General features: G+C 25.3%; 2 protein-coding genes across 8 annotated transcripts in view; both read left to right on the forward strand.

Moving 5' to 3' along the window:
• LOC126897071 (nitric oxide synthase, salivary gland) overlaps window positions 1-11,010 on the forward strand; it is an 84,835-nt gene extending 73,825 nt beyond the window's left edge. For 4 of the 5 annotated variants that reach the window (XM_050670468.1, XM_050670470.1, XM_050670472.1 and 1 more), the window contains 18 exons: window positions 584-758; window positions 840-941; window positions 998-1,192; window positions 3,123-3,220; window positions 3,288-3,432; window positions 3,598-3,702; window positions 4,314-4,402; window positions 4,487-4,603; window positions 4,798-5,023; window positions 5,150-5,279; window positions 5,407-5,700; window positions 5,996-6,165; window positions 6,232-6,442; window positions 6,735-6,822; window positions 6,907-7,031; window positions 7,107-7,252; window positions 7,423-7,614; window positions 8,683-11,010. In XM_050670468.1, coding sequence (XP_050526425.1) covers window positions 584-758; window positions 840-941; window positions 998-1,192; window positions 3,123-3,220; window positions 3,288-3,432; window positions 3,598-3,702; window positions 4,314-4,402; window positions 4,487-4,603; window positions 4,798-5,023; window positions 5,150-5,279; window positions 5,407-5,700; window positions 5,996-6,165; window positions 6,232-6,442; window positions 6,735-6,822; window positions 6,907-7,031; window positions 7,107-7,252; window positions 7,423-7,614; window positions 8,683-8,796 — 2,722 coding nt within the window. In that variant the 3' untranslated portion in view covers window positions 8,797-11,010. The remainder of the gene's footprint in view (window positions 1-583; window positions 759-839; window positions 942-997; window positions 1,193-3,122; window positions 3,221-3,287; window positions 3,433-3,597; window positions 3,703-4,313; window positions 4,403-4,486; window positions 4,604-4,797; window positions 5,024-5,149; window positions 5,280-5,406; window positions 5,701-5,995; window positions 6,166-6,231; window positions 6,443-6,734; window positions 6,823-6,906; window positions 7,032-7,106; window positions 7,253-7,422; window positions 7,615-8,682) is intronic. The other variant, XM_050670473.1, reaches the window with a different exon arrangement.
• A 2,481-nt stretch (window positions 11,011-13,491) lies between these two features.
• On the forward strand, window positions 13,492-21,004 carry LOC126897073 (uncharacterized). Of its 3 annotated transcripts, none has more exons than XM_050670475.1 (2): window positions 13,492-14,450; window positions 20,377-21,003. In XM_050670475.1, exons 1-2 carry the CDS (start codon window positions 13,568-13,570, stop codon window positions 20,436-20,438), a joined length of 945 nt encoding a protein of 314 aa, XP_050526432.1. In that variant the 5' UTR covers window positions 13,492-13,567; the 3' UTR covers window positions 20,439-21,003. The 3 variants fall into 3 exon arrangements, 2 of the variants coding, with proteins under 2 accessions (XP_050526432.1, XP_050526433.1); XM_050670476.1 differs by lacking the exon at window positions 20,377-21,003 and adding an exon at window positions 14,520-14,818; XR_007702017.1 differs by lacking the exon at window positions 13,492-14,450 and adding an exon at window positions 20,100-20,309 and having other exon boundaries at window positions 20,377-21,004.
• The last annotated feature ends 1,479 nt before the right edge of the window (window positions 21,005-22,483 follow it).

Below are 22,483 nucleotides of genomic sequence, written 5' to 3' on the forward strand. Positions count from 1 at the left end.
GTTTCTAAAGTTATAATTTCAGATCGATCCTATTATTTCTTAGAAAAATGTTTAGGAAATATTTTTTGCAATAATTAAGGAAATAACATAAAGTATATTTTTATACAAAATAATTACATTATCAAAATTAATTAATTAATCAATCGCTATTAATTTAATACTTGATATTATATTGAAAACTTTTATTATTAAACCAAAAATCAAAATTAAACAACATTTTATTTTTATTTTTACTAATACATGAGTAATTATTTTATTACACAAAATATAACCAAACAAATACAATTAAAGTTGTTTAAATGTTCATTAACATTTTAAATATTATATTAGTATTAATATTAATATTAAAGGTAATATTTATTTAAACATAACATTTGTCAAGCTAATAATAAAATAATGCAAACATATATTTTTTTAAATTTTGTTTTTTCGAATTTTAGAAAAAGGGTTCTTTAATAGCTTGATAATAGCTCTTAGTCAAAATTAAACAATAATTTGTATAATATAACCTTACTCTATTTTTTAACAAATAAATTAGATGTATTTAAAAAAACATGAAGATTATGTTTTATGAATTATATAGATTTGATTGGTTTGCTGATCTTGGTCTACGGTGGTATTGTCTTCCTGCAGTGTCCAGCATGATGTTTGAGTGCGGCGGTATTCAATTTACAGCGTGTCCATTTAATGGTTGGTATATGAGTACAGAAATCGGATGTAGGAACTTGTGTGATACTTATAGATATAATGTTTTAGATGTAAGTATTTATATCATTTAACTATTAGAAATTATTACTCTGCACTATTTATATTTTACTTTTAATAAATTCGATTTTCAGACAGTTTTAGAACATATGAGGAATGATGTAAATCATTATGGGTTTTTAAAAAAAGACCGTGCTCTAGTAGAAGTTAATTTATCCGTATTATATAGCTTTCAAGTAGGTATTAAATTATCTTTAAGTATTTTTTTTTAATCTTTATAAATGTATTTAAGTCGAACAACATAACAATTATGGACCACCATACAGCTTGTGAATCGTTTATGAAACACTATGATAACGAGTTAAGAACGAGGAAGGGTTGTCCGGCAGATTGGGTGTGGATTGTACCTCCAATATCCGGGTCAATCACACCCGTATTTCATCAAGAAATGGCCAACTACGAACTACAACCGACATATAGTTATCAAGTAAGAAAACTAAATAAAAATCAAATTCTGGCACTTCAATATTTTTACATATAGCATTACATAACATTTTTTTAGCTTCGATGCGAAGCTGAGAAGGTATTAATTTTACTATGATGTGTTTTTTTTTATTTATTTATTTATTTATTTTTTGTGTCTGTTACCACTTTTTCTCAGCTCTCACCGAAACGATTTCTTTCAACGATACGTCAAAAGATCACAAATCGTATCTAGTCGAAGAGATTACCCTCAAAAATTGAAAACATTTCCCTCGTTCTCCGTAAATGGGGGAAATCTACAAAAAAATTACAAATTTTCGAAATTTTCGAAATTTTTTTTACTTACAACTGCCATAACTTTTTCAAAAACGAACAAATCAATGTAATTTTTTTTTATAGATGCATTATGTCTTTACCTACCATTTGATGTATTTATTTTATAATTTTGACTCTTTATCAGCCCACAGGGAGGGATTCAAAATGACAACTTTTTCACAAAAAATTAACTTTTAAAAGTGTTCTGAAAATACTGACACTTTTATATATATCTTAAAGTAAAGCTAATGTAATGTTCTTTATTATGCAAAAAAAAATTTCGGACTTTATTTTATCTTCACGGTGAAAATGGCTACCGAATGNGATTCAAAATGACAACTTTTTCACAAAAAATTAACTTTTAAAAGTGTTCTGAAAATACTGACACTTTTATATATATCTTAAATTAAAGCCAATGTAATATACTTTATTATGGAAAAAAAAAATTTCGGACTTTATTTTGTCTTCACAGTGAAAATGGCTACCAAATGCTATTTTTGTGTGAAGATTCTCGATTTTNGTTTAACTTTATTATGCTATAACTTTTTGAAAAATGTATGGATCAGTACAATTTTTTCTTGAGGAGTAGTATTTATATACATTTTTCATTTGACATACTGTTCTTTTAAATCTGACCATTTCCCTATACACGAGGGGGGTTCAAATCTAAAAAATGCATATAGAAAGTAGAACTTTTTCAACTTAAACTTTGAAAGTGTTCCGGAAGGTCTGNTTATATTTTACATTTTTAACTTTAAAATGTATTTAAAAAAAAATAAATAATAATCACTTAAAAGTGTCATCAATGGGTGGCTTCTTTTATCAAGTATTTCATGTTATAATTATTTTAGCTAATACTCTTATTGTACCTATAGGGAACAGGTTGTGTATACATTAATTAAGGAAAAAAAAAACTTTAAAATGCTATAACTTTTTTAAAAGTGTATGGATCAATAGAATTTTTTTTATGAGAAATAATATTAATATCCCTCTTTCATTCGACATACTTTATCTAAATCAGGATATTAATAAGGAAATAGCAGATCATGTAGATTTTGGAATAATCCACCAATTTTTTTTAAATTAAACACTATCTAAAGATTTGCATTGAAGCGTTTTTTTTTTGATAGTGATTATATACTTGACCCAACTATGCCACGTCTCTACTGTGTTGCGACCCCCCTGTACTGGGTTTTTTTTTATGCTGTTATTAACTTTAATGTACTATATAATTGAATTTAAGATCAATACGCATACAAATCGCAACCAAAGGTTTCTTAATGTATGATGAATTTTTTTTTAAAAACGTGAACAAATACGGGTGTTAAAGGATATTAGTCTAACCTACAAAAACCAATTAATATTAATTCTATATTAACTTTTCAAAAGACTTGGAACAGTAAATATAAAAGAGTATAAGAAGTTAAATAGGATATTTGTGAATAATAAATATTAATGGAGTAAAAAGTACTATATCATTCCATTAAATCTCATTTTAATTACTGAGCCACATTTACAAGATTTTTTATTCATTGAGTATACCTTTAGGTGCACAATATGATGTAATATTAAGAAAATAAAAAAGCTATTTTAACATGTTAACATATTTACATTTACAGGAAGCCGCATGGAAAACGCATGTTTGGAAAAAAGGACAAAATCAGGGAAAAACATCAAAAAAACAACGTAGAAAATTTCACTTCAAACAAATCGCTCGGTTAGTATAAATATTAGTACATAACTAAGTATTTAATAACATATTTTGAACTTGATTTCTTTTTTAGGGCGGTTAAATTCACATCAAAATTATTTGGACAAGCATTATCGCGAAGAATAAAAGCAACAATACTTTACGCTACAGAAACGGGAAGATCAGAAATATATGCTAAGAAATTAGGCGAAATATTCGCGCATGCATTTCACTCTCAAGTAATAGATATTTTAATGAGTTCAAATCTAATTTTTTATGTAGATGAATTTTTAATTTAATTTTTCAAGGATAATATATCATTAATATTTTTATATTGTAATAATTCTTTTAACAAAGAATCTTACTAAGTAGTGATTATCTAAAATTAACTATTCTTTGGGTAGGTGATGAGCATGGAAGAATATGATATGACAAGTATTGAACACGAAGCATTATTGTTGGTCGTGGCATCAACATTTGGAAATGGAGATCCACCGGAAAATGGTCAAGTAAGAAAAAGTTTAGATATTGCTCTTGGTGAAATATTTAGACAAATATTGATAGTATTTTAATATATAACAATCGTCTCATCAAAACATTGTATACATACTAGACTTGATAAATAATAATATATACTAATGAAAAAATACTTATTGCATTAAACCTAATATTCAAATTTATATGTAATTATAGTTATTGTAATTGAATATAAATATAATTATTATTATTGCAATTATTACTATTTTATAGCCCATTTAAACCAACGAAATATATTAATGTAGCTATTTGTAATTTAATAATGTATCTTAATTAGAGGTATAACATTTACTTGTACAATTAAAAATGTTATTACATTAATTAATATACCTCTAATAAACTTATACAAACCTGGGATGGTTTTGGAGCAGGCACACACAAATATTATAAAAGCATATAAATTTGAACTCAAATGATGAATATTTTATTTTTTTGTAAATTTTAAACTATTTACATTTTTAAATACATGTATATTAACACTATTTATTTGTAATTGCATAAAAATTGATTTTTCATATTTATATTTTTTATTCATTTAAATCTTATATTATATAGCTAAAATTAAATAATATTTATTTTATAGGAATTCGCTCAGCAGTTGTATTCATTAAAAATGGAACATGAAGTCAGCTATTCTAATAAACCTTTAATAATTAAATCTTCACCACTTAGGTAAATATATAATGTGGCAATTCCTCATAATAAATAATAAATAATATTGCAAAACTCTATCAAACCATTAATTTTGATTTCTAGTTCAGCATCATTTATTAAAGCAAATAGTCTTTCCGAAATTCATTTTTCCGAATTAAATGATTCTTTTAATAAAGACTCTACGGATATCGACAATTTTGGGCCTCTTGGGAATGTAAGGTAAGTGAAATAAATAATTATTAATTAATAGTCATAGTATTGCTAATGATTAAACTTTTTTTCAGTTTTATATTATTTTCAGTTTTTTAATATGCATTTTAATTATATTCTAAGAATTAATTTTAACACGTAATAACATTTTCCATATTGCATGCATTAATTTTGACCGAAAAATATATTTTATTCAAATGTAGAATACCAGTCACAAGTCATTGGCTTCTTGAACCAATGATGAAATGTTTTAGATTTGCTGTTTTCGGGCTGGGTTCGAGTGCATACCCAAACTTTTGCTCGTTTGGGTCTTATGTCGACAATCTATTGAGCGAGCTAGGAGGAGAACAGTTAATGAAGCTCGCAAAAGGCGACGAAATGTGTGGTCAAGAACAAGCCTTTAAAAAATGGGCTACCGAAGTTTTTCATGTGAGTAAAGTTTCAAATGTATCTAAATACAAATATAAAATGTATGTTTTTAAATAAGTGTTGATAATTTTAGTAAAAATTATTTTATACTTATAAACAACTTGTTTATTCTCATAATTTGTGTAGGTTGCTTGTGACACATTTTGCTTAGACATGGACGAGACTCTTAGCGAAGCGTCTCAAGTACTTCACAGTGAAAAATTATCTGCATCAACAGTTCGTTTTGTTCACATAGAAGAAGAAGACCTTCATTCAGGTTCATTTTTTTAAATACTTAAATTTTAAAAAAAAATTTTCTTGAAAAATACATATCTTTTTTTAAGTTCACTCAATAAAATATAAAAATATTTCACTAGTTTTAATTTTTCTTATTTTCTATCTAGCATACACTCGTTATCATAACAAAAAAGTGTGGCGTTGTAAATTAAATAATAAGCAAAATCTTATGAGTAATAGTGAGGATAGTAGAAGTGACCGAGTGACATTATGGCTCGAGATGAACGTGGATGAATGGAAAACAGTTGACAAAAACATGTATGAACCGGGAGACCATGTTGGCATGTTTGCAGAAAATCGGTCAGAGCTCGTAAATGGAATAATACAACATTTAGGAACTGATCAAGATCCTGATCAAGCAGTGGAGCTACAAATACTCAAAGAAAAACATACTTCAACCGGTAATAGTAATCGAATTCGTGTATAACAACTGTAATCTATCTATTGACTTAAAACATGAGCACAAAGTTACTTTTTTAGTTAACTTTAAAAATCCTACCCAGCTTTTGTATGCAACGTTTTCAAACACGTGTCAAAACGTAATGATTGAGTATAATGCATTGATATACTCGTATAATAGGCGCTAGCGAAAAAGTTCTAAATAAAACACATAGAATATAACTAAGCAACTCTCCATGCAAGCTAATGCCTACTAAATAATAAAAAATACATTAACCCACCGTTAATATTTTACAGGTGTGTTAAAAAATTGGATAGCGCACGAAAAACTTCCTAGATGTTCACTTAGAACTTTACTAACACGTTTCTTAGATATTACCACTCCACCTTCGCCAAACATGTTGCAGTTCTTAGCTTCTTTTGCCACCAATCCTACCGATTGCAAAAAACTCACCCACTTGGCGATAGTAAGTGCAAATAAAAAAAAATTTATATAGCTAAATCGATAGTGACCATGTAAATTTATATTATAGGATAGCTCAAGTTATGAAGACTGGCGTCATTGGCGATTGCCTAATCTCCTTGAAGTGTTCCATGAATTCCCATCAGCAAAACCACCAGCCGCCTTACTCGTAGCACAACTTACGCCGTTACAACCAAGATTTTATAGTATTTCATCAGCAAGCCAATTATATCCACATCAAGTGCATCTTACTGTCGCTGTTGTAACTTATAGAACTCAAGGTGGGGACTCTACTTAAAAAATAAAAACTCTGGTATTAATACATAAAATAATGAACAATAGTGTACGCTTGAGGACAAGTTTGATACTCTTATTAATCCACAAATTTATTTTATTTTTATCAAGAATTATTGGTCGCTTATAATATAAAATACATCTATACTCAATAAGAAATGTTTTTATTAACCCCTTTAAAAAAATTATATTTATACCACTACTGACTTATCGTTAAATAATATCTAATTCATTTTCTTACATTATAATATAATATTAATTATCTATTATTCTTTTTAGGAGGAAAAGGACCTATACACTACGGAGTTTGTTCTAATTTCTTGTTGGAGACTAACATGAATGATACACTGTACATGTTTGTGCGAAGGTATTGATATAACAAAAACCACCTTAATGTAGCGATGAAATAATAATAACTGTTTTATCCATCTTATTTTTGTCATTTTTATAGTGCCCCAAATTTCCACTTGCCCAAGGACGTGACCAAACCTTTAATATTAGTGGGTCCAGGTACCGGTATTGCGCCGTTTCGTGCATTTTGGCAGCACAGATATGCTCAAAACAAAAAAGGAAATGGTATGCAAACACGTCTTGTTATTGTCATAAAAATGTTTTTAATCAACCCTATCATGTGTTTTATTGACTTTATAGATTATAAAATAGGCAGAGTCATACTATTTTTTGGTTGTCAGTACAGATCACTGGAGTTGTACAAATCCGATAAAAAAACCATGCTAGAAGAAGGTGTTTTGGATAAAGTTTACTTAGCACTTTCCAGGGAACCATCAATACCAAAGGTTAGACATAAAATATTATCTTTTTACTTATAAACGTCATTATTGATAACATATTTATTCTTGTTTAATATACTTCAATGAAATTATTTTTTATGTAGTAAACAAATAATTAATCGAAAATTCACTATTGCTTACAATGGTGTGTGATATATAATTTCTTTACTTTGCAGACATATGTACAAGATTTAATGTTGAAAGAGTCAAAAATGATTTATGAGCTGATTGCTGTAGAGAGAGGACACTTTTACGTATGTGGCGACTGCAAAATGGCTGAAAACGTGTACCAGACACTTAAATCCATTATTCAAGAACAAACTGGCATGAATTCTACACAGTCTGATAACTTTATGCTAGGACTACGGGTATAATCTCAGATTAAACACAACTGATTTATACTACAAAATGTCTATCGTTTTGCGGCATTTTGTCGGAAACACGATTTATAACGTTGTACAATAAAATACTGTTCACCTTTGCGGCGCGTTTAAACGTGGCAGGAACACTTGGGATTAAACATTTCTCGATAAATTTTATTTTTTAAATTACAATAAACTATCTATCAAATAGATATCTTTTAACAGTTATCTTCTAAAATCAATCGCATGGTATAAACAGTTTAATATACTTTTGAATCAAAACGCATACATTTACAATTTATACACAATGATTTTTTTTTTTTAATAATCCCATGAAAAATTATTAGACAAGTCTATAGGTTGTATTTACACATAAAACAGTGACTCTTTTATAAAATTCTATAAAAAAGTGAAATTGAAAAATAATTAAGAACTATTTATAGCATTAATGAATTCATGAATAACATAAGCCAATTATACAATGAATAGGTACTAAACTCTGTTAAATAATTCAAATAATAAAGTTTTCTTTTACGACCTTCACAATTATTTTTTAAAATGCTTAACAAAATCTAGCCATAATTAGATTGGATATCACACAGCTGCCTCGAACGTTATCAACGTTGTGTAACATTAGATTATTTTTCACCTAGCTATTTTTTCAGTACATATGTGTATAAATAAAGAAAGGGTAAAAATATAATAACAAAAACAATTGTGCATTCATTATCATCTCCTTGACCTCTATCCCCACTATTTGTGATCGGTTCTATCTCACAATGATTTGACAGGATTTTTACAACTAACGAAACCTCATTATGATTGAGGGAAGGAATAACGAGTAAGATGTGTGTCACTATCAAGTTCACGTATGGTCACTCATTCGGAAAACAGCAGCACAGTTGAACATCATCGCCAAACGATGATGACTGATTGATCTACTGTGATACACCACTCCCCTAAAACACAATTGTACATTAAAAATCAAAAAAAATTATATAAACTAACATGTTATTACTACGATAAAAAATTTACTCATATGCAAACGTAATTAACGACCTTTTACACTTTCAGGACGATAATCGTTATCACGAGGATATCTTCGGTATAACGTTACGGACTGCAGAAGTACATCACAAGTCTAGGGAAACTGCTCGAATTCGAATGGCATCCGAATCGGTTCCATAACGTTCAATTTGGCCTACTATAGGCAACATGTTAGCTAAATCGATAGCAACCATTCAAGAATTTAGAGATAAAAAATTGTAAATATTTTTGACTATACACTTCGTACCTATTATCAACTTTGGTGATTTTTAACCCGAACACGTATTCTATGGTCCGGGTGTTAACATAGCTTATACGTGTATGTTTATTTACGATTACCATACATAGATGTAGCATATAATGTATTTCTATATATTTTATTTAAATCCCACACAATGTCCTTCGCGTCTTTTAAGTGTTTACATAATGTTATAAAAATATTAAATTTAAATCTGTCCCTGCCGAGTTTACATTTGAAATAACGTGTCTAAGTTTACACAACCATTCGATTCAATTGAATTTACCGACGAAACATCAGTTCACAATTTTTTCATATGAATACCCTCTTCAGAATACCGAATACTATCGAGTACATAATGCATGCAAAATTGGCACTATTGTCCGTGAGAAGTCTACTTCAAATTTAAATCGAACACCATTAATGCACATTACAGGTTAAATACCTATTTGCCAAATCAAATGAAAGTCAAAAAATAGCATATATTATGATTTATTAAATAGTTAACCTGTTTTAATTTTATTCGTTTTGCTCTTGTTATAAAATTTTTATTCAGTAATTATATTTTTGTTGTTATGAAATTCACTGCATAAGTAAAAGATTATTATTACCTCAACATGATCGTTTTAATAATTTCCTGGAAAAAATAGATACATTAATAAAGTAAACCAGTTAGCCATTCTGTTTTTAAATAATAGAATATTGAACTAATATTTAAAATATTAGAATACCAATTTAAGACAATAATATATTCTCATTTTTCTAAAAGTTTGCAATTTTATTAAATAAATTTATATAGTTACTTTATAAAATACTTATAATAATAATTAATAAATATAATTCTACTAATTTTTTTAAAATTTATGATGACTTTTGGTGTTTTTATACTTGTAAATTAAATGTAAACACAACTATATCCGTTTGTTATTTTATTAAGTTAAAGATGGAATCTAATTATTTTTATGTTTAGTATTTGTGATTATAATTATTTCAACACGATTTAATATTAGATTTCACGATTTTAACTAAATTCTATGTGTTTATATTAAAATAATTATAGAGATTTTAAATGTTTCAAGAAATTTATAAAAAAAAAAATTTACTCAACCTTAATACATAAAATACATTTTTTTTTATTAATATTTTTAAATCGCATACCTTTATGCATAATAAACTCTTAGCCATTTAACTGTATAGCAATAATCCAAATATCTTTTGACAACAGAGTCATTGATACCGTGACCATAAGTCTTCCAGATAAAATTTATTATCAGCAACGGTATAAAATCTTAATGTAATAAAATTTAATATATCTTTTTTTATTTATTTAACATATTATATTGAACGTAGCTATTGACTTAAAAAAATAAACCAGTAGGGTGCAGTGAATTTCTCATTCATGACCAGTAATTAAGGTTTAGCCTGAGGATGGATGACTACTCAAGAAATCCAACGGCAATCACTAAGTAAAGTCATTTAGGGTAATAATTTCTCATGAATGAAGTCTATTTGTTTAACTTAACAATTTCTGAAATTTTATGTTTTATTTTATAAAAATACATTCAATAGAAGATAAGAAGTATAAACATTTTATCTAAATTTATTATTTTTTATTTTTACAATAATTTTGAAATAATATTAGACTAATACAAAACTTAATATGTTAAAATATAATTATATACATAATATGTAGAAAATATATTATATAATTGTAATTATTATTATTGTCTCTATAATTTCTAGCATCAAAGTACTCAGGGTAAATTTATATTATTGGGATCTACATATTTAATGAAATTTTTCATAAAAACTATAAAGAAACTAAAATACTATTATGCTGCGTGTGGTAAATATTTGTCGAAATAATATCCATGTGAACTAAAACACAAATATTGATCATAATTGATAAAACGTCAAACGAATTAAACTTTAAGGAAGTAATCATAGTACATAGTTTGTATCAATTTATTATCTTTTTATTCAAAAAAAATATTTTTATCTTTTTCAATTACTTGTTTAACTTTAGTTAAATTGTAAATCATTGTTATGTATAATTCTTTTTTCTGGTATTACATATATTTAATTCTTGTTATTAAATTGTAATTTATCTTGTTATACTTGCTTTAGTGTTTAATACAAAAATAATATCTATTTACTTTTGATGAAGTTCATGTCGTAAATATAATTAATACACTGAAGTTGCTCTAATTACTATAATACAATATATATATATATATATATATAAAGAAGAAATCTTCTTAAAGACATATAAGTTTTTTAAAATTTTAACCGATGCCAACCAAAAAAACAGAAACATTTGTATAAAATTAATAAATTTACTATCGAAGCAGAGCTGGTACATGAAATCTTATAATAAAAATGTGAGAATTATAAAAACCTACATAAGCATTGTTTTACCTTTCTTTTTTAATATTGATACTTATTCTAATTGAAATCTATATAAGTGGGTCCTATTTGCAGGCCAGCCAAAAAATTGGAAAAAAAAAGTTTTCAGGAAAAAGTGATGTGCAAAACAAAAGATATAAATAAAATAAAACTGTAAATTTTTGAGTGTCACATTTCATGGGAAAAATAGTAAATTCTGTACGGGGCCGATGTGAAGCCCTCTTAATCCCTTAAACGCTGTAAATATTTTATTTTCAACTATTTATACAAGGTAAATTTTAACCACTTATTTGAGAAATCTAATCATATGATTTTGTGAAAGCAATAAAAAAGGACAAGTATAGATGATATCTAACAGTGATTAAAAGAACTATCATTAGAAACAATTCATGCAAATCTGTAGACGGTGGTTAATTTTAAAATATTGATAAAATATTCCAAAAGTAACATCAACTCCTATTTCCTTAATTATATCCTAATTAGAAGTTCTTTGATTTATGATTATAATATATGAATAAATACGTATTATGGGAATTAAATTTGGTATAAAATTGATAATCAATAATTTAATATTGTAATTTTTAGGAAGAAATTATAAAATATTTTAAAGTAGTTGTTACTTTTATGGCAAACGCGTATAAAAATTAAGCATTTGATCAATACTTAAAAAAAAATTATATGCTACTTATGAATACATTTCCTGATCTACAAGAAATATTCATCAGAGACAAAATAACTATTCTAAAACTATCTTTACGCCAATTTCAAACCTACAATTAGATTTTTTCTATCACATATTTTATTATATTGTTACTAATTAGTAAAAAAAAATGTTTAAAATAAATACTAAAAGTAGGAGTGAGTGCTGCTACTGGTCATTTTCTTAATTAGATTATTTTCTATTTTATAAGCCAGTTAAATATTTTAAGCCATTTAAATATATAAAGTTGACACCCCTTTAAGATTTAACGGATGATTCTAAAAAGTCCTTATTAGCTGATAAATCAAGAAATATATGTAACTAATAGAAGTCAAAATTTATTTTTCCAATATTGTATTTATTTTGTAAATAATCGTGTGGTTTATGATAAACCGATCACTCTGTATATATTTTAAAAACTTGAAACTAAACATGAATAATTATTTATAGTTTATATGAAAAAATTTGGTTAAGCAAATTTTTATATAATAAAGGGGAAATTTTTTTCACTTTTTTAGGGTAATATCTTCAACTAGAAACTAGTTGTGATTATTTCACGTATCGTTGAAAATAATTAGTGACAGACACAAAAAAAAAATCATATATTAACATAATTTTAATATGAATAAGAAATTTCTTATCACAAGAGGAGACTATGTGATGAGCCTTCAATATTCTTTAAAATTACATAAATTCAATATAAATGTGATAAAAATAAAGCGAATATACTTATCCTAACTATGCCATGTACACACTTTATCGTGACCCTATTGTGCCAACGTTATTTTTTATTACTAGACTATTCTCGACCTGAATTCTCCTCCTACGTAAGTATAAAAACGTTAATGACTTCTGAAATATTAGCCTAAAATATTGTTGACCAGTTATTTTCTTAATTGGATCATTATACAGGGTGTTCAGTAAGTCAGGAAACGGGTTTCTATTGTTCTCATTGTTTGTAACAATGAGAACAATAGATACCCGTTTCCTGACTTACTGAACACCCTGTATAATAAATAAACCAATAAATTAAGTATATTACTATTATATAAAATAAAAACATTTATAAGGTGTAAGAAATGAACATAAAAAAATATTTCATAATTGATAAATCTAATAATACATATTCTAAAAGAAATAAAAAAAAAAATTATCAAAATTGTTTTTAATCGATAGGGTTATTATGAGAACCCTGTCTATAAACAAGAGCAAAATAAAGAAAAATATTTAATAAATTAGATTTATTCTAGCAATCAGTATGAAAATGTACGAAAAATATTAAATTTATGTAGAATTTTATCAATTGTTATTTTTTGGAAACTATTACAAATAAAATGAATCTATTTTAATTTAATTTTAGAAAAAATAAATTTAAAATAGACTAGTAAATTTTTAGCTAGTGTAAAAATTCTAATATAATAAATCAAAATTATATAATTTTAACACACATTTTTTTTTTAATTAATGTTTATCTTATTATGTATAAATGTAGAACAGAATAAATACGTGTCTTATGAAATTTATTCAAGTTTTATTTTAATGAAAAAATTATATGCAATATTATTACAATGTTTTTAATAAAACTTTACGAGTTTAGTTTAGTGTTATCTTGTTTGATTTTATATACAAAAGCAGATACAAATACAAAAAAACACAGAGATATGATAGACAAGTTACTTATGTCCTCGGGATGGACAAATTTAAACGATTTGTACTGTATAAATTATTACGAAAAATTGTACTACCTTCGAAATCTAATGGAAACACCTACACAATTTAATAAAAGTGATCAAAAAATACGAGCTTTGACTATATATATTGGATGTACATACGCAAAAATGTTAAATAATCTTTTATTAGCTATTTGCAGCGTTATACAAAATTGTAAAGTAAAAATTAAAGAAAAAAACGACATAATTAATGTATGCATTTTTACAGAAGATCTCTTAAATATAATAACTGTACTAATTGTTCCAATGGCAAAATTGATGAAAGGAGCGATGGATGCTTTGGATATTTTACATATAAGACCGTGGATGTCTGGTAGAAAAACTAAATACATTTTAAGTGATTCATTAGAGAAAATGGAAGATATTTTTGAGACATTAAAAGAACAAACTCTATCACGTGATGATATAAATACATACAATTTGACATTAAATACTATAGATTCATTTTTTAATGGTATAATAATGGATATAAATAATGAAACTACATTTTATTGTAGATTTAAACCTTTTGACGAGAATCATTTATCGGGTGAATGGCTTCAAGAATATGAAGCTATTCATTTCAAAGACTCAAAATTAGTATATTTCAAATTCCTAATCAGGAAAATTCAGGATTATATCAAAACAGTAGTTATAGAAAAATATTTTCAACTCGGATTTAAATTTGATCCAATCACCGAAGAAACGGTTGTTCCAACACCGAATGAGCTATTTGAACTAGGTATTAAAAAACATAAAATATTAATTAAAATATCTATATAATGTCTTATTAATATATTTACAATTTTAGAATTGGAATTTAAAGTAATAGATGAAGAGCCTTCAACGCTAATAGACACTCATTAAAAGTTACAAAATAATTATTGTCTAGCATTAATGTTTTATAATTAACCACAATATTATATAATTATTAAAAACATAATTATTTTTAAATCTTTAAATGATTATTTAAACATAATTATTTTATTTGTAGATGTTAATTATAATTTAACAGGTGGTTTATCATATATATTTATCTTATTATTTACAAATGTAAAACAGAATTTATACGTGTCTTTTGATATTCCGTTGAATTATATTTTGATCAGAAAATGTTATTCCTATAAAAACATTATCAAGTTAAAAGTTTTGAATGCTATTTTAATTATATCACTTTTTTTCTTAGATAAATAAAGAAAATAAAAAGTAAATATAGTAATTTTTACGGGTAAATTATAAAAATAATAAAGTAATTGTATATTTCTTTACTTTTAATGCGTATAAAAATTTAAAAGGCTTGATGCAAAATTTTTTAATAAAATTTTTTTGTTACTTATGAATAAATACAAGGAACTTTCATCAAAAACAAAAATTTAATTTTCTAAATCAATTTTTCGCGCTGTTTTCAAATCTGCAATTAGAATTTTATTATGAGTATTCCACTTAAGATTAATATGCAGTCAAGAAATTTTATAATTACTATTTACATAAATATTGGAAATATTACGTTAAAATCGCTATTTTATTGTATTACTATTAAAATAAATAATTTTAATAAAAACCATAGTAGTTATTTATATCTATAACTCTAACTTTAAAGGTAGAGTTTCGCATTTTTTTTTTTTGGCTGGTCTAACATAACTGAATAGAAATTTCAATGACATGTTTTTTTTACTATGAATCTAGTATTTTACTATGAAACTAAGAGATCTTAGTCTACCAGTTAGATAAGGATATTAAAAAGATAAATTAAAATAGCCTTCCCAGATTTTATCTATTTAGTTATCTCGATATTCGAAAACCAAAAGATTCTATTATACAATGTACATAGAAGATAGTACTTCTTAGTTTTTATTCTAAGATTTGTTAATATAAATAATCGAACAAATGTAATTAGAGCGCATTAAAAAATGTTTTTATTTCTACTAATTAATATTTGACAATATTTTTTCAAGACCACTTACCGTAAGTGTCTTGGTAATATTATCATTTACATTGATAAAATGAGATACTTACTGATTTGAAGTAAAATTTTTAATCTATTGTGTTAAAAATCATAAAGAAATTCTTAACGCTATCTATTATTATTTAGGAGTTTTTTCCTTATTATTATTATTTGATTCTTATAAAATTTCTTACATTATCATAAATTATGTTTAACAATTTTGTTATATTATTCTTCTGGTAGCACCGCCTGATCAAGTGTTACGATTATTATCTAAAAAGGATCCTAAATAGGTCAGTCCATGGCCTAGTCAGACCTATCCTAGTTTCATCTTCATCATGCCTGCTGGTGTGTTGTTGAATTTCATTTTGTCCTAAATATTTTTGGTTATATTTAAATAATTAAAATGTTAATTATGTTCTNTGATTTTGCCTGCTGGTGTGTTGTTGAATTTCATTTTGTCCTAAATATTTTTGGTTATATTTAAATAATTAAAATGTTAATTATGTTCTGAATATTCCAATTGTGGAATCTTTTAACACCTAATATTACACAGATATGGTTACTACGATTTCTATTTAAATGAACTATAATGATAAAAGTGTAAATAAAAATAGTAATTTTAACGAAATTTTGAGATTTTTTCATGAATTTACTATAAATAGTAATTATAAATTTCCTGACTGAGTATTAATCTTAAAAGTACCATTTTCTAAATTTTTATAACATTTTCTATTTAATGATGTAAATGATGATATCAAACTTGCAAGTTGAGCTAAAAAATAAATTATGGTAAAAAATTTATTGAATTCGATTTGAAATCGCCGTTAGATCGGCGTTGACTCTTCTCTTTTCTTTCTTCTGTCATTGACCGTGCTAGGGTGCACACTAGGGTGGCCCTCAAAAATCGAATGTCTTTTTTTTTTTTACGCTACCCCTTAATTTTTTTTTAATGGTCAAAAAAATGAGCTGTGCAAAATTTGGGACCGATCCGTTAAGGTTAACCCGTGCCCCCAGGCCTATTAAGTTAAGTCGAAGAGTCAAATTTAATAGAAATAACTGATCTATGTCTCGTAACTTTTTTTTCTCTTAACTTAGAATTATAAAAGTAAAACTCAAGTAAAGGAAATTTTACAAGAAATTCAAAAATAATAACTTCAATGTTGTTTTCTCAATAAATAGCCCACAAAAACACTACATACAGTAAAAAACATGTGAAAGTCTTAAAATACGTTATAACTGATTTTGTTGATTTTTAATTATTTATTTTCATTTTATTTTTTGGAAAACGCATATTCGTTTAAAAAAAGATTCTAGAAGTTTAATTTTTTATGCCAAGTACGATAATTATATTAGATTTATTATTTTATGGACAGTTAATTAATGATTAATTACAAACCTAACAGTTTAATTTAATTGTTATTAATAATTTTTAATTTTTTTTTTTTTTAAATAATAATAACTTTAAAAAAAATATTTTAACAATAATTAAATTATATTATTATAATATATTTTTTGATAATGTACTTTTTTTACAATTAGGAAATTTTTTCCGATAATTACTTACTATTTGTAAAACGTATTGTTTCTGTTCTTCATTTGTAGTTAATATATTAATGTAGTCTTAGATTAATTTAATGCCACGCTAGGCGGTATCATTAATGACTCGTAATTTACTTATAGTATTTAAAGCATTTATGTAACTGTTGTTCGCACTCCAAAATGATGGATCAATTTTCAAAAAATCAGTGTTCAGATTAAATAGTTGTAAATTTGATGGTAACTTACTACCAGTTATTTCGTGGGAATAATTACCAATAAGATAAATATTAGTTCGTAATACTTTAAAAGACGCTAAAAGTATTGTACATTTGTGATTAAAACGTATCATTTAATATATAATAATAAACAGGTAAAATATATTTAACGTGTTCACAAATTGTCTGCTGCATTTATACGACACAAATTATGTCAGTTGTCGAAAATAACTCAAATATACTTATCTTTAATAATAATATAATTGGTACTATCTTAAAGTAATTCAGTAAACCAAAATTGATATATTGATACGACAAAATGTAATAATACAATCAATTTTGTTAAATTTGTAATTAATCATTAATTAACTGTCCATAAAATAATAAATCTAATATAATTATCGTACTTGGCATAAAAAATTAAACTTCTAGAATCTTTTTTTAAACGAATATGCGTTTTCCAAAAAATAAAATGAAAATAAATATTTAAAAATCAACAAAATCAGTTATAACGTATTTTAAGACTTTCTCATGTTTTTTACTGTATGTAGTGTTTTTGTGGGCTATTTATTGAGAAAGCAACATTGAAGTTATTATTTTTGAATTTCTTGTAAATTTTCCTTTACTTGAGTTTTACCTTTATAATTCTAAGTTAAGAGAAAAAAAAGTTACGAGACATAGATCAGTTATTTCTATTAAATTTGACTCTTCGACTTAACTTAATAGGCCTGGGGGCACGGGTTAACCTTAACGGATCGGTCCCAAATTTTGCATAGCTCATTTTTTTGACCATTAAAAAAAAATTAAGGGGTAGCGTAAAAAAAAAAAGACATTCGATTTTTGAGGGCCACCCTAGTGCACACATTTATTCTATTCCTTAATCTAGACACAGGCTACGGTATGTTTTACATATCAACCACATATAACTTTAATTGTAATAATTGTGTTTAATAAACCACGAGATATTATAGTAATTTATACATATAACAACATATTAACTTAGATTACACTTTTAATCAACTTAAAATTAAATTCCACCTATGGTCTGGTAATCATATCTGATAGGTGTGACACCTCGTCTAGGTGGTGGCGACCCTTGCTACTATATCTAGTCGTTATGCAAGTGGCAAACCACGTTGATGTTACAGGCCGAATTAATATAAGAGCCCACTTGCAAGGAGACTATGTAGCTTTTGGAATAATTCATCAATTTTTTAAAATTAAACACTTTATCATTATACTTGACTCAACTATGCCTACCAATTATGCCACATCCTCACTGTGCCGCCACCCAACTGTGCTGGGTTTTTTTTATACATATTTTTGTATTTTAATATAAAAATGCTGTAATAACTAGACTATTCTCGACCTAAATTCTTCTCCTATGTAGGTATAAAAACGTTAATGAATGCTAAAATATTATTCCGAAATTTTGTTGACCAGTTTTTTACTTAATTGGATCATAATATAATAAATAAGCCAATAAATTAAATATATAACTATTATATAAAATAAAAACCTTTATAAGGTATAAGAAACGAACATAACAAAATATTTCATAATTGATAAATCTTAAAATACATATTCTAAATGAAATCATAAAAAAATTATCAAGATTATTTTTAATTTATAGGATTATTATGAGAATCCTGTCTATAAACAAGAGCAAATTCAAGAAAAATATTGAATAAATTAGATTAATTTTAGCGATAACTTTAAAAAAGTATGAAAAGTATTAACTTTATGTAGAATTTGATCAAATATTATTTTTTGGAAACTATAACATATCTATTTTTAATTAATTTAAAAAAAAATAAGTTTAATATCTACCATTAAATTTTTAGCTAGTGTAAAAATACTAAAATAATAAATCAAAAGTTTTTAATTGTAACACAAAAAAATATTTTTTTTTACATTTATTTTATTATTTATAAATGTAGAACATAATAATATATCTTCTGCCATTTAGTCTAGTTTTATTTTAATAAAAAAATTGTATGCACATTCATTACAATGTTTTTATTAAAACTTTACGAGTTAAGTTTAGTATTATCCTGTGTGATTTTGTATACAAAAGCAGATACAAGTACAATAAAATACATAGATATGATAGACAAGTTATTTATGTATTCGGGATGGACAAATTTAAACGATTTGTACTGTATAAATTATTACGAAAAATTGTACTACCTACAAAAACTGATGGAAACACCTACACATTGTACTAAATGTAATGAAAAAATACGAGCTTTGACTATATATATTGGATGCACATACGGAAAAATTATGTATAATCTTTTATTAGTTATTTGCAACGTTATACAAATTTGTAATGATAAAATTAGGCAAAAGAACGACTTAATAAATGTATGCATTTTCACAGAAGAACTCGTAAAAATAATAACTGTACTAATTGTTCCAATGGCAACATTGATGAAAGGAGCGATGGATGCTTTGGATATTTTACATATAAGACCGTGGATGTCTAGTAGAAAAACTAAATATATTTTAAGTGATTCAATAGAGAGAATGGAAAATATTTTTGAGACATTAAAAGAACAAACTCTATCACGAGATGATATATATACATACAATTTGACATTAAATACTATATATTTATGTTTTAATAGTATAATAGTGGATATAAATATTAATACTTTATTGTATTGTAAATTTAAACCTTTTCATAAGAATTATTTATCGGGTGAATGGCTTCAAGAATATGAAGCCGCCATTCATTTCAAAGACTCAAAATTAGTATATTTCAAATTCCTAATCAAGAAAATTCAGGATTATATCAAAACAGTAGTTATAGAAAAATATTTTCAACTCGGATTTAAATTTGATCCAATCACCGAAGAAACGGTTGTACCAACACCGGATGAGCTATTTGAACTAGGTATTAAAAAACAAAATATTAATTAAAATATCAATATAATGTCTTATTAATATATTTATAATTTTAGAATTGGAATTTAAAGTAATAGATAAAGAGCCTTCAACGCTGATACAAATAGAAAATCATTAAAAATAATAACATTATTATAATCTAGCATTAATGTTTTATAATTAACCACAATATACATAATTATTTTGAAATCTTTAAATGATTATTAAAACATAATTTTTTAATTTATAGATGTTAATTATAATTTAACATGTGGTTTATCATATACTTTTATCTTATTATTTACAAATGTAAAACTGAATATATATGTGTCTTTTGATATTTCGTTGAATTATATTTTTATCAGATAGTGTTATTCCTATAAAAACATTATCAAGTAATAACTTTTGAATGCTATTTTAATTATATAATTTTTTTTCTTAATAGCATAATGAAAGGTTAAGAGTATAATTGAGGGGCTCTCCCTCTCTCTTAGCTAGTAATGAAGATATCACAAGTATGGGAGGTTAAGAGTAAATCTATATGTAGGAAAACACTACCATATAAGAAGGGGGCAAATACTATGAAAAAAAAATTAGTTTATTAGAAATTAATTATTAAATTGTAATTAATAAAAAATTATTAGATAGAAATGATTAATTGTGACAGGAATGGGTTAGTATAGGAGGATATATGTTTTGTGATTCACCGAAAATTGATTTTGTTACATATAATGAGTATTTTCTGATAAATTTACTATAAATAGTACTTATAAAACTTCCTATCTGCATATTAATCTTAACGATACAATTTTTTTAATACTCATAAAATTTTCTACTTAATGATGTCAATTTCAAACTTGACAATTGAGCTAAAAGTTATGCTAAATTAATTCATTTTTTTTACTATAAACATTCACAAAAATCAGCTTTAATCGATTAAAAAAAAACCCAGCACAGGGGGGTCCCGGCACAGTGGTAACGTGGCATAGTTGGATCAAGTATATTGATATCTAACAGTGATTAAAATCACTATAAAAAAAAAAGGCTTCGATGCAAATCTTTAGATAGTGTTAAATTTTAAAAAAATTGGTGGATTACTCCAAAAGCTTTATAAACTGCTAGTTCCTTATTAATATCCTAATTAAGATAAAGTATGTAGATTGAAAAAGGGATTATTAAAAAATATTATTTCTCATAAAAAAATAATGTTGATCCATACACTTTTCAATATGTCATAGCATTATAAAGTTAAAAATGTAAAAAATAAAATCGAGAATTTTCACACAATAATAGCATTTGGTAGCCATTTTCACCGTGAAGACAAAATAAAGTCCGAAATTTTTTTTTTACATAATAAAGTAGATTACATTAGCTTTAATTTAAGATATATATAAAAGTGTCAGACTTTCCGGAACACTTTCAAAAGTTAAGTTGAAAAAATTAATTTTTTGTAAAAAATTTGTTATTTTAAATCCCCCCCGTGGGCAGGTAAAAAGTCAGATTTATAAAAAAAATATACCAAATTATAGGTAATGACATCATGCATCTATAAAAAAAAGAATTATATTGAATATGTTTAACTTTTTATATTATGTCAATTAAATTGATAGAATATTTATGAAAATCAGTGTAATTATTTGTAAAGTATTTTAAAATAATATATAATACAAAACCAAGTATTTTAACACAAAAATAGTATGTGGTAGCCATTTTCACCGTCAAGGCAAAATAAAATCTGATTTTTTTTTTATAATTATGTATATTACATTATATTTAATTTAAGATACAAATAAAAGTGTCAAAGTTTTCGGAACACTTTCAAAATTTAAGTTGAAAAAGTTGTCATTTTGAATTCCGCCCTGTAGGCAGGTAAAAAGTCAGATTTATAAAAAAAATATACCAAATGATAGGTAAAGACATCATGCATCTACAAAAAAAAGAATTATATTGATCCATACATCTTTCAAAAAGTTATAGCATTATAAAGTTAAAAATATAAAAAAGAATTTTTTTACAAAAATCGTATTTTTTTTATTAAGTTTAATGTCTGTTTTCACCATGAAGATAAAATAAAGTCCGAAATTTTTTTTCGCATAATAAAGTAAATTACATTAGCTTTAATTTAAGATATATATAAAAGTGTCAGACTTTCCGGAACACTTTCAAAATTTAAGTTGAAAAAGT

This window comes from Daktulosphaira vitifoliae, unplaced genomic scaffold, assembly GCF_025091365.1.
Source record: "Daktulosphaira vitifoliae isolate Bord-2020 unplaced genomic scaffold, ASM2509136v1 Scaffold_1, whole genome shotgun sequence".
Taxonomy (NCBI): domain Eukaryota; kingdom Metazoa; phylum Arthropoda; class Insecta; order Hemiptera; family Phylloxeridae; genus Daktulosphaira; species Daktulosphaira vitifoliae.